Genomic DNA, 13,883 nt, shown 5'->3' with positions numbered 1-13,883 from the left:
TAGTGGAAGATGGCCCTTTTCCTGAAGGAACGAACTGCCGATTCCTTGGTTTTGGTAGCGTCGTAGAGTGCCAGAAAGTTCATTTTTATTTAACTACCGAACTCTTTGACAACTGGTATACAACACAATACACCAATACATACAATTTCAGTACAATCATACAGTGGTGTACAACAATACACGTTGACTCAAAACATAAAATAACATAGGATAAGAGCGGAAGCCCAGAGACCTGACCTCTGTCACCGAACGCGGAACATTAACGGAAAAGGTCCCGATAAAAATTAGATTTGATTTAATAATACTTCGACTGAAATCGTCAACTGTTAAAATATAAAATTATATAAAGTTCTCTTCTTTGGATAATATTTGGATGTGTGGCCAGTTCGTTCGATTGTGAATCATATGTCCTTAGGGGCTGCCAGTATTGGCAGGGGCAAGATCAGAGGGTCAGTCACGAAATGAAGATCTATCGAGTTGACCGTGGTTTTCATAAAAACGGACCACTTTTAGGGTGAATCCGGTAAATGTTATGATTAAATTAAACGGTCTGACTTTTTCCTCGGTTAACATCACTTACAGCCAGATGGGCTACATCAATAAAAAGTTATAGCAGGAATAATCTAGGTCGAGGGGGATTGTATAAAGGGGATTCATAACGATCCAAACACTAAGGTGAAAATTATTTGATTCAAATTTAAATTACACATATATATTTTTTTAAACCAGGAAATCGATATTCGTTTTATGCAACCCAATACCCTGTGGATACAAAATGTTTTCTTTCAATTACCCCTCTATATAAAAATCTGTTTACATTTGATGGATTATTCTTTTGTACGATTGTCAAAACTTTTTCATCTTCCTCCAAACAAAAATGTCTATTTATCTCAGAAGATTTCGTTACTTAAGAATAATTCATAACGTGTCAATGCGTGATTTCGCGTAATTTCGTTTTACGAGGTTAAACTCCGACGGAACGGTGTCCAAATGACGAGAAACATGAATGAAGCTTGGGGCGACGGCACATGAGTGGGACCATGTTCAGAGATGGTTTCAAAAATTTCGAGAGGGAGACTTTTTAATTGAAGACGAAAAAGGTCTTAGAGAGACTTCTTCCCTAGACGATGATGTTATATGATCTTTGGTCGATGAAAATCCCAGAACAACTGTTCGAGAATTTGCTGAGAATCTTTCAGTTATTACAGAAACAACAGTTAACTAACTAGGCCATTGGAAAGGGGAAAAAGCTCAAAACTTGGGCTCATCATACATTAAACGTCATCCAGAAAATCACCGTTATAAAGTTTACGCAACACTTTGCCTAAACAGAAACGTACCTTGAATCACATTAACCCTACCTGCTCGTATCTCGAGGAGGTTGGCACAGTACATTATAGATAAGACGATATTACATAGGATATTACAATAATAAACATAAACTACTCATAATTATTGCCTTGAGCCATGAATCTTTTCACAACATACAGATATACAAACATATCCTACATAACAATCACTACCCTAAACACATAAAGTTAATCTTTATTATAGGAAATAAGTTAATCTTTTTATGTAAGGTTTTTGGTTGGAATTAAAAAGTTAGTGTCACGAGCGGGATTTAAAAATGGCAAAAAGAGGGAAAATTCGAAAGGTTGTAGGTTGCGATGGAGAGTTAGTGTCCGAGTGGATCGAAGTCGCGATAGCTCAAGTGGTAGAACAGCGGCGTATTTAGCCGAAGGTCGTGGGTTCGAATCTTGCTCGTGACACTGACTTTTTAATTTCAACCAAAAACCTTACATAAAAAGATTAACTTTTTCCATTGTCGATTCCTTTCACCTCAAAGAAGCCGACTCCTCATATAAAAATTAATTTCTGTCCCTGCTTCCTTCCCCATTTCTTCAAAATCAAACATATATAAAAAAAACCACATTAATATCACAGTAACACTCTCAACACGATACACAACCCTAACACATCTACACAGAAAACGCACACTTTGAGAAAGTACAAATACTCTGCATAAATGAATATTTATGAAAGGTATTGGTTAAGATAAAAAAGTCAGAGTCACGAGCGAGATTCGAACCCACGACCTTCGGCAAAATACGCCGCTACTCTACCACCCGAGCCATCGTGACGCTGATTTTTTTATCTTAACCAAAACCTTTCATAAATATTAATTAATTGAAAAATGTTAATTGGTCAATCGGACCACGAACTGTAATGGATTTAATAATTAAACCGAAGTATATCTTCACGAAACCTCTCCGTGGCCATTTGAATTGTCGCCGAGAATCAAACAGATCACACGACATTTGAAAAATGGCAAAAAGGGTGGAAAATTCAAAAGGTGAAGCTGAGATGGGAAGTTGGTGTCCGAGTGGATCGAAGTTACGATAGCTCAAGTGGAAGAGTAGCGGCGTATCTAGCCGAAGGTCGTGGGTTCGAATCCCGCCCGTGACACTGACTTTTTTATCTCAACTAAAAACCCTAATTAATTGGAAGTATAATTAATTAATTTAGATCAGTATTTCTGTTATGGTGCCCACATCCGGGTCTTTCAGCAATATGAGACACTTTATATCTAAAGTCTTGGTGGAGATTAAAAAGCTAATGTCTCGAGTGGGATTCGAACCAACGACCTTCCGCTCAATACGCCTGCTGGTCTATCCACTTGAGCTATCGCGACTTCGATCCCCTCGGACACCACCATTCGAATTTTGCCTGAAACAACATGAAATAAATAAGCTTTAATTAACATGACATCGGATGAAGTCCCGTCTGTCTGTAATTTGCCTAAAACCAAATCAATACATTTGTTCTTTCTGATTTGAGCTGAGATATACGAGATATAAATCACGGTTTAGTACAACACGTACGTTTTTTCCTTAGATACTGCCATTGTCACACTTGGGACTGCTGCCCAACTGCCTGTCGACGAAGTAGCCAAATATCTCGACTGCCCGTGATCTAGTTTCTAGTTCTAGGCGTTTGGTAAGAATGAGGAGTGGCGATCGGCGGAATAGTGAATACCCCGTACCTTGTAAATTTTCAGTTTTTAAATAGTTTAATATGTATGTATATATTATTGTGAAAGATAAAGAATAACTGTATTTATCTGCGAGAATGATGATGGATGTGTGGGTACGTATGGTGTTTTAGAGCATTAGTGAAGATGTACATTATTTAACTTATTAAATTCACTAGTTACTTAATTGAAAGATATTAATTGGTAAAGCGGACCACGAAAACTAGGGAATTTAATAAGTTAAAATGAAGTACACTTCACTAAAACTCTCCGTGGCCATTTCATTTGTCGCCGAGAATCCAATCCGATTACACGATATTTGAAAAATGGCAAAAAAGGAGGGAAAATTCAAAAGGTGGGGTTGAGATGGGAGTTGGTGTCCGAGTGGATCGAGGTTACGATAGCTCAAGAGATAGAGCAGCGGCGTACCTAGCCGAAGGTCGTGGGTTCGAATCCCGCTCGTGACACTGACTTTTTTATCTCAAATAAAAACCTTAATTAATTGAAAGATATTAATTGGTCACGCGGACCACGAAAACTAGGGAATCAATTATACTTTTTATCTAAGGTCTCGGTGGAGATGAAAAAGTTAGTGTAACGAGCGGGTTTCGAACCCACGTCTCCTTGGGATTTGGTGTCCAAGTGGTTCGAAGTCACGATAGCTCAAGTGGTGAGAGCAGCGGCTTATTACTTTGGTTGTACATTTCAACCAAGACATTAGATAAAAATTATCTCATACTGCTGAAAACCCCGGATTTGAGCACCATAACTGACCCCTGAGCGAAAGACAGATTTAGATTAATTATACTTTTTATCTAAGGTCTCGGTTGATATGAAAAAGTTAGCGTCACGGTTTCCAACCGCGGCCTTTGAAAAATGGCAAAAAGAGGAATATTGAAAAGGTTGTAGGTTGAGATGGAGAGTTAGTGTGCGCGTGGATCGAAGTCGCGATAACTCAAGTGGTCAGAGCAACGACGTATTGAGCTGATGATCGTGGGTTCGAATCCCGCTCGTTACACTAACTTTTCCATCTTACCCAAGACCTCAGCTAAATAGAGAAATTAATTGATATTAATTTAAATGTTTTGATTTTTGTTCTTCTTGTTTCTATCTTTCTCCTTTGACATTTGATAACAATAATATGAGGACGGTGGGGATTTATAATCTCGATTTGTTCCATAATGTGAACGTTCGAACTGACAATGAGGGTGTTAAGTTGTAAAATGTAGAATGGAGGAAGAAAGGTCTGTGAGCAGGGTCGGTTAGCTACCAGGGTAAAAGGTCCTGGAATATGATGTAATGTCATTGTTATGGAAGGGAAAGGTAACACGGTGGGGTGAGTCGGCTGGAGGATTAACCACTTGTAATTCGAGGGTGATTCGATTAGTCGGGTGCGTAAGGGTGGGTTTCCTATAAATCCTGAGTTTGTCGAGGGGGGAGTGCGAAGGGGGCATGGATCGGGATAGGCGTGGTGTCGGGAAGGACCGCCCAGGCGGTGGCCGAGGTGGGAGAGAGGAAAAAGGCGAGGGTAGACGGATACAGCGGAACGGGGACCGTAGAACATTCCATTCGGAAACGCGAGGACGGTACTTCCGCCCAAATGGAACAGCTGACGCAGTTCGTGAGTAAATCTTTCGAAGAAGGTGGTGCCACTTCCGCCGAGGGTTGGGGGGCCGGGTCCTCCAGGAGTTCCGTGTCGCCTCTCGTCGATCCTGAGGATTCCAGGTCGGAGCCGCCCTCCTCACCGGCCGTCCGGAATACCCCGACCACTCCGCCTCCTCAATCATGCACACCCTCAGGTAAGTCGCATGCTTTGTCGACGTGATTGAAGGCGTAGCGCAAACGTATCACTTGACCTGCCCAGTCGAACAATACTTGATAAAATGGAACTGGCAAAGAGGATCCATAAGGTAGATAGACCTCTCCAGTATGTCAGTACTTTTCAAAACATCATAACTTTTTTTTTCAACTGGTAATAATTAATGTGCGATTGATCTGCGATTTTGCACGCATCTTAATTAGAACTAGAGAAGACACAACAGATGCTCCTGATCACAGCGAAAATAAATTGCATATCGGATCAGCATTAATGATATACAGATTTTCTTTCATTCTTATACTAATTAGATGATAATTTATGATCCCTCGACTGAATTAGAAAAGAAATCACAATTATAAAATTATAAAAATAAACCAATAAACCATACAGCATGGTTTATCCAACCCTCCGCCAGAAGTACAGGTCTCGAATTTGATTTAATTTTAATTTACTTTCTATTTTTTAGTATTAAATAACCGGTAGTAGAGAAGTCGTATCAGGACATAAACATGGCTCTATAAGCCAACTAGAAGAGTCCTTTTGCCGATACATATATTTTTTCCCACGTCAAATTAACCATTTTTAAGGTAACGGCTACTGTTTCGAATCTAGTGGACCTGACTTTTTACCTTTTATTTTTTGTTCAATTTCAAATTTACCCTTTTATAAAACATAAAAAAATACGAAATGGTATGAAATAAAAGGGCGTAAAGTTCCTGTAATTTGAGATTTTTTTAACTATACAATAATTGGAAGACTATATGAAAATTAAAAAGTATAAAAAATTAAATGTAAAAAAGGATTTTTTAAATTTGAGAAAATTAAAAAATAAATAAATGTGCCCAAATAAAATATCAAATGAAAATTAATTAAAATTAAAATTTGGTCAAAATTAAATATAAAACACTATCCTTCAAGAATACTTCTATTAACTCCAGGTTAAAAAAAAAAATAAATTCAACTCTATAAATAAGTAATTAATTTTATAATAAAAAAGTAAAATTAATAGATGAGCTTATTTTTATATAATTTAAAAACCTAGGAGCCATTTTTCTCACCAAATAACCCTTTTCAATACCAAATTAACCCTTTCTTTAAAGCATTAAAAAAACTTAGGAGATGGTATATAAATTATATAAGTGTAAAGTTCCTGTGTATTTGAGATTTTTTTAAATATAAATTAATTCGGCCCTTGGAAGGCTATATGAAAATTAAAAAGTATAAAAAAATGGAATGTAATAAAACGATTTTTTAAAATTTGAAAATTAAAAATAAATAACATCGTATGAAAATTAATTAAAATTAAAGGTTAGTCAAAATTGAATATAAAAAAATATACTTCAAAAATATTTCTATTAATTCGCGATTTAAAAAATATATAAATTAAAGTCTATAAATAAGTAATTAATTTGATAATAAAAAAAAGTAAAATTAATAGTATAATAATTTGTTTTTATATTTAATTTTACATATCTTTTAATTTTAATTGTAATCAATTTTCATGTTTTTTGTTTATTTTTATATAATTTAAAAACCTAGGAGCATTAGGTCTATTTTTCGCACCAAATTAACCCTTTTCGATATGAAATTAACCATTTTTAACTTCAAATTAATCTGTTTTAATTTCAAATTAACAGTTTCTTTTAAGCATTAAAATGTCGTAGATGGTATGAATTATAAGCATATAAAGTAAAATTCCATTATATTTCAAATTTATTTTTTAAATATAAAAAAAATGGCTCTTACAAAACACAATTTTTCGTATTTCTTTCACAAATTCAAAACAGATTCCTTTATTTTTATATTTTATTTTATGTAATTCTTAATTTTAATTGTAATAAATTTTCATGCGGTCTTGTAAGAGCCAAATTATTATTATTATTTTATTTAAAAGATATCAAATTAAAAGAAAAATCCTTTATTTTTATATTTAATTGTAATAAATTTTTATGTGGTCTTCTAACAGCTCAATTATTTTATATTGAAAATCTTACTTTACATGCTTATATTTCATACCGTCGCCTATTTTTTTATTTTTTATTAATGTATTAATGAAATGGTTAATGTGAAGTTAAAAAGGTTAATATAAAATTTAAGAAAAGGTTAATTTTGAAGTTAAAAAGAGTTAATTTGACGGAAAAAACCAGCAGAGACAAACATACATCAGAAACTTGGATTAGGCTTAGCGTTCAGTCTGACAAAGTTAAATAAAAAGATGTTAAATAAACATCTTATCACATTTCGCACCTGGAGCCAATTCTCTGTAAAGAGAAAAGTTTTCAGAAGTTACCGCCCGGGAACCGAAGGAAGATTTATTTTCCTATATCATTTTCACATCCACTTGGCGTACTTTTGCTCCGGAGGATTCCAAAATATTGAAAACAACATACTTATTCAACCATAGATGTCCGATCTTTTGCCCAGAAAATCCACTTTATGGTTTTGGTCGCCATTTTCTTTTTTTTGTGATATAATTCAAGTGAAAGTTAATATTGTAGGTTAGATACGGAATCGATTACCGTATCAAAGTGAATAATGTAATTATGGTTACTTGGTAGGTAACCTTTTTACAAACATGTGCAAAACACTCTACCACCGCAAGTTATACATACCACTAGATTGGAGAAGTTGTAGGTGTTTGTTAAACAAAAGGGGTCAGCCGGACATTTGGTAAGCTCCTTAAGCAAACCACTTTCACCCAATAGATCCTGTGGTGTGTGACAATCTTTGAGTAGTTGGCCAATCAATTCATTACTGATAGGGATTGTGTTTTCCTATGAAAGTTTGGGGATGGTTAAGGATGATACACTCAATTATCGATAGTCGCTAGCATCAATATTTTCCTTGTTAAATTTCGGTTCTTTGTGACCTATATTTAGAAAAATAATGTTAGATTTGTTGACCTTTATTTCAATTTAGTACAGCATTCTTGAAGTAAATCGCCGATGGAGAGAGGAGTGCTTTTGGCTTTCTTTTTGAGAGATTTATGAATTAGCTTGCGTCATATTTGGTGCTTTTGTTCAGTAGTTTTTCTTTCTCAAGCTAATTTACCAGCTCTTTAACACACTCTCCTGTGTGCCTGGTTGTGGTCCCTGCCCCTTGGGTAACGGGTAGAGTGCTGCGCCTTTTTGGCTAGTTGGTCAGTCTGTTGTCCTTCTGTACCTTTGTTCCTGACCTAAAGTGAGCTTGTGTTTTCCTAGGGCCATTAGGCCATGTGGTTTTTGCAGTGTAGTTCGGAAATGAAAGCTTACTAAATTAGCGCCTTTAAAGCCGCCTGAGTGTCCGATAGTAAATCTGCGCTCTTTTCATATTCTTCTTTATTAACTCCTGAGCACGGATTTGGACTAGACCAAAGGATTTTGCTGGCGTCTAATTTCGGCCCTTTCCCCATTACACCTACCAAAGCTCCATCTTTGATCCGTCCATTAGTACCCCTTCCTTGGAGTCTGTCAGATTTGCGTTTTCCTCTAATTTAATTCTAATTCTTGAATTATCAGACGGCTTCTCTTTAGATCTAGAAAGCTAGAAGATTTGGTGGTCTATGGATGGAGTCATTCGCAATTGCTTTTTCTATCAGCTCTACAATTTATAGGAACTGATCAAATGCATTAAAACTTTAGCAAAAATCAGTACTAATACTCCTATAAGATAAGGGTGACTGAATAAATTAAAGGAGCTGTGGTACCAATCCGTACCCACCTTAATTTCTACAAACTTTCCAACTAGTCTTCAAGCTTATCCTGGAAGAAAACCCTTATCAAACTGTCAGAGGACTCTCAGCACATCTGAATACAAACGCACAGTTTCAAGACACTCAATAACTTGGAAAAGTCAAAAAGCTCAATTGGTACCTCATGAGCTCACTGACCGGATGGACTTGAAATGCCATGACATGTTTCATCGCTTGCTGAGCAAAAAACAAAGCCCTCTCAAGAAAGAATTACCATTTGTCATTAATTTTTTTATTTTTTTAATCGAATCCGACTCAAATTGAATCAGTTGTTTCAGTTTTGCCCGATCTCCCAAGGTAAACGCGAGCATGTAAGCATTTGAAATTCATTCCATTTCAACTTCTAAGCAAGTTTAGCCTGAGCCTGCAACGTGTGAATATTTAATTATGACAGTTTACTGTAGGGGCCGTTCCGAGCGCGTGATTAATCCGTTTATGTTGTACATAAAAGGAGAGGAGCCGAAGGACGGTTTGAAAACCACGGTAATATTCTTATAGTGATTTATCGCATTTTTCCCTTGAACAGTCGAATGAACGTTTTTCCCGGATAAGTGCGATAAGATTTTAAACTTGTAAAGTTCCAAAGAGCCAAATTTGACTGAGCTATTGGTTCAATATCAATTAATAAAAAACGCTATTTGTGTGTATTTTTTAGTGACTAGTTGTTCAATAATTTAGTGAAGTAATGAGGAGCGATCGGGAATGAACTATGTGTAATTAATCTGTGTTTCTGAATGTTATTTCCCGGATTTTCTAACGCAGTATATTGTTACACCAGGGAGTGGTAGTAAAAATGAGGCAAATAATTATAGACCTATAACTCAAATCGGGCTCTAGTGAGAAATTTTGTTTCCGAGATGGCATTGGTATTGTCGATAGCCAACCTCATAAAATGTGTAAACTTTGAAAAAAATCAACACGTACAAATTGTGACCACTCATCTCAGTAAAGCTTTTGACATAGTGTCAAAACATTCTGTTCTGTTTGACAAGTTACAGGCTTATTGAGTAAGGGGTGTTGCCCTTGACTTATGTAAAAACTTCCTAGATAGATATCAGTGTGTTAAATGGGTCTAATATCACTAAAACTATCAATAGAACATGGTGTACCTCAAGGCTCACAATTGGGCTCGCTCCTATTTATAATATATGTAAATGATCTAAAGAAACGCATTGCTCCTGATATCGAAAATAATATTCATAAGTCGCCGAGAATCAAATCCTGATTACACGACATGGCAAAAAGAGGGAAAATTCGAACGGTTGTAGTTTGAGATAGAGAGTTGGTGTCCGAGAGGATCGAAGTCACGATAGCTCAAGTGGTAGAGCAGTGGCGTATTTATCCGAAGGTCGTGGGTTCGAATCCCCTCGTGACACTAACTTTTTATCTCAACCAAAGAAGTAACTTGGTCAATTGATCACTAAAACGTAAATTGAAAATAATGTATCTCTCCATCACTTCGCAGACGATTGACCTGTGGTGATAACTGCAGATGACATTGATAACCTTGATTGTGCAAGGGTAAACACCTTAAAAAGCATGACCAAATTGTTTGAAAATAATTATATGTCAGTGAATGTACTCAAAAAAGCAATGATAGTGTCCCTTAACTATAAAAGGTACCCACAGGTAAATACTTGTAAAATATTAGGGATCATTGTTGATAGTCACTTATCATGGTGCCAGCACTTGAAGTATAGTGTCAGTAGGTTGTCTTCTCTTTGTTTTCTAATATTAAAAGTTCGGGATACCATCTCGCGTGAGGTACGGCGGATAGTCTACTTTGCACTTTTCCAAGGGGTTATGAGCTATGGGTTGCCAGTGTGTGGGAGCAGTTCTCATTATTCAAAAAAGATGTGTAAGAATAATGTTGTACTTGAAAAGAAAAGAGTTCTGAAGATTAGGCTTTTGTAAATATAAAATTGTGACTGTGATAAACCTGTACTACCTGTGCATATAACAACATTACCTGCAAGAGTCTTTAAAAAAAGAGTTTGTGTATGGTGACAAAACAACCCATTTTACCACAATTGAAAATGTAAACTACATTAGTAGTTGAAACAATGTAAAATAATAAAATCCAAATACTTAAAAATGTGAAACATGACGTCCTTCTGCCGAGTTGCGAAACTAATGTTGTAATCAGCTAATATGTACAGTCTTTATTTAACCAGATATATAACATCCTTAATAAATAATTAAACCGTACACTATATACATAACTATACAAATAATACAGTGATACTCACTCCTTCATATATAATAATTAGGTAGGAATATATTTTTCCCCAAGGCTTTTATTCGTTTAGAACATGGCAGACCGCCACGTAATGAACGACATCTACACCGCGCCAACATAACACATTGTACGAGCATGCTGTTCCTTCTAAAATTTAAATCCAGCAGTTGTTCCCGAATCATCAGTATTCCTCTCATAAAATTAAATTTGGTTTTATCAGACTTGTAGTCGCCTCTGTCTATTAAGTTTTAATCTATCGTACAGGGCGTGGAATTTTGAACAGTTTTATCCTCCAAATTATTATAATATTTTTTTTTAATGGCTTCCAGCAGATATTTTAACTGTACTTTTTCCCATTTTTTTTAATATATTCTAAAATAAAATTCATACTTGGTATAAACATTTTTAAAATCTTTTGCCCAAAACATGTTCGTATTAATAACTATTTTATACTTTTATGTAAGGTTTTGGTCGAAATGAATAAGCTAGTGCCACGAGCGGGATTCGAACCCACGACCTTCGGCTAAATATGCCGCTGCTCTACCACTTGAGCTATCGTGACTTCGATCCACTCGAAAAATGGCAAAAACGACGGAAAATTCGAACGGTTGTAGGTTGAGATGAGTTGGTGTCCGAGTGGATTGAAATCATGATAGCTCAAGTGGTTAGAACAGCGCGTATTGAGCCGAAGATTGTGGGTTCCAATCCCGCTCGTGGCACTAGCTTTTCCGTTTCGACCAAAACCTTACATAAAAGGATAAATTAATTGAAAGAAGTAATTTGGTCAATAGACCACTATATATAATAGAATTTAACTATTTTAGCCAACATTTTTGGCAGGCGAAATACTTGTAACAATAGTACTTTTTGTACATATTTAAGGTGCAGCTCTCGGGTTAAGAATAAGAAAGGGCTTGTATTATTCTCGTGATAAATGAAATAGTCATGCGTATTTTTTGGCAAGGAGTATATTTTTTTAAAGAATAAATAAATTTAATTTTTCCACCGATTCAAATCTCGTAAATCCCCACATGTATGCCGGATAGCGCATTATACTCCGTCCTACTGCATTAAAATTCTACATTCGAACCCGACATACTTACAAATTGGCTTTAAAAAAAAAAAAAAAAAAATCGGCACCCTGAGGGTTGATATGACCTCTGCTGTTACGAACCCCCGGAAAAACAAATCTACTTTAGTAGTTAAAAACACCTTTTTAAATAAATATTAATCCATTTATGTTTTAGTGGTCTAATTGACCAAGTTATTTCTTTCAATTAATTATTCTTTTTTTGTAAGGTCTTGGTTGAGATAAAAAATAAACTTGACTACGTTAATTTCAATCCAAACTTAGCTGTTGCAAGCTTTTCGTCCTAAAAAAGGACAGCGTTGGTGCCATAATAACGCCCAAATATTTATATTAAATATTTCAATTAAGGTTCCTTTATAATGCCATTTCTCACTTTTCCTCTGTTTTCCACCTCTCTGAAAATCCATGATTTTAGACTTGTCGAAGTTCACTAACAAGTTCCATCATTCACAATATTGAAACGATCTATTAATCATTTCCAGGACTACAATCGGGTTATCTGCGATGAGTACTAAATCATCTGAAGCCCCTAATAAGGAAAATGAAATTCTTTCGTACACTTTGAGGGATATCGCAGATCCGATTCGGACAAGACTTACAAGGCCAATATTGATCGTTTTGCCATTTCAGCTGAAATTGATACGATATATAAAATAGATGTTTATAACTGATCGGTTTTTTGTTTATATAAGAGCTGAACTGAAAATTATGACTCAATGGTAGAATATTCAATCGTCGGCAAACGTATATTTTGTTTCAGTTATACACGTCCGACCTACAAATTCATTAAAAAACTCCACCAGGTAGTACGTATTTTGTAAATATATTATTTAATTAATAGAAGGTTTGTAAGAACAAAATGAGCTTCATAGGATGATTGGATGGAGGATTGTTGGAATAAAAAATCAACCTTCCGTAGCGAGTAGGACATGAACCATCTGCTCGTATTACAGCTTCTACTCTTCTCGGCATTTGTGTAGAGTGACGCTCTGAAATTTTCCGAGTAATGCTGGGGTTTGTCAGGGATGCATTCTGAGCCCGCTTCCTTTCTCTCTTTAATGGCCGCACCTCACCCGACGCTTAGCGAACCAGTGACTGAAGTCTACACCTTTCGTAAACGGCTACCTCTCTGAAGACTCACGTGGAGTTACTTTCTGACTTTAAATTAACTTTTTTAATATTTCAAATTCAAAATTAAACCTTTTTAATTACAAAGTAACATTTTCTTTAAAGTATTGAAAAAGTTTGTATGAAAAACTGGTATTAAATAGATGCTGTAAATTCCTTAATATATGAGTTGTTTTTTTTAATAAAAAATCGTTTGACTCATAGAACACAAAATTACAACCAAAACCAAAAATTATAGGAATTTAAATATAACAATTTATATTTGCGATATTTTAAAACATTATATGGTCTATTATGACATAAAACTGAGGACATCGAGACTATTTTCACGCCAAATTAACAATTCGAGTTTTTTTGTAATATAAAATAATTGGGCTTTTAGATGACCAAATGAAAATAAAAGAATTACAATTAATATATAATGTAGGATTTTTTTGTTATTATTATTTTTTCAACGAGGGTATTTCAACTACGAGGTTATATAAACCCTCGAGGTGCCGGTATTTTAAAAAAAAAAGCCCATTTGTAAGTATGACGGGTTCGAATACATGGCCGCTGGATTCGAACCTGGGACCTTTACCTTACAGTGATGAGCGCCGTGTCAACGCTTAAACCGTTGCGGCCACCGACGTCCCTTATGTAGGAGGTTTATGGGCCTACAAACACCTGAAGCCATTCTCGTCCCTCTGCGTGTTTTACTTCTTTTTCTGGTCTTTCACGCCTATTTTATTTTAAACTAGTACCATTTGAGCGTCTTGATCTGGTTACTGACTCCGTTTTTATATGTATACCACATCGATATCCTAAAATACTAGCCTCTCGTTTGTACATTAGAAACAATAAAAA

General features: G+C 35.5%; 1 protein-coding gene across 1 annotated transcript in view; it reads left to right on the top strand.

Moving 5' to 3' along the window:
- Positions 1-4,497: 4,497 nt before the first annotated feature.
- Positions 4,498-13,883, top strand: part of LOC106664105 — a 61,373-nt gene continuing 51,987 nt past the window's right edge. The window contains exon 1 of the mRNA XM_014389524.2: positions 4,498-4,830. Within this exon, the coding sequence (XP_014245010.1) occupies positions 4,632-4,830 (199 nt within the window). The 5' untranslated portion in view covers positions 4,498-4,631. The remainder of the gene's footprint in view (positions 4,831-13,883) is intronic.

This window comes from Cimex lectularius, unplaced genomic scaffold (assembly GCF_000648675.2).
Source record: "Cimex lectularius strain Harlan isolate CLEC.00 unplaced genomic scaffold, Clec_2.1 scaffold82, whole genome shotgun sequence".
Classification (NCBI taxonomy): domain Eukaryota; kingdom Metazoa; phylum Arthropoda; class Insecta; order Hemiptera; family Cimicidae; genus Cimex; species Cimex lectularius.
Note: the sequence above shows the minus strand (reverse complement) of the source record. Positions and strands in the feature narration are given on the sequence as shown.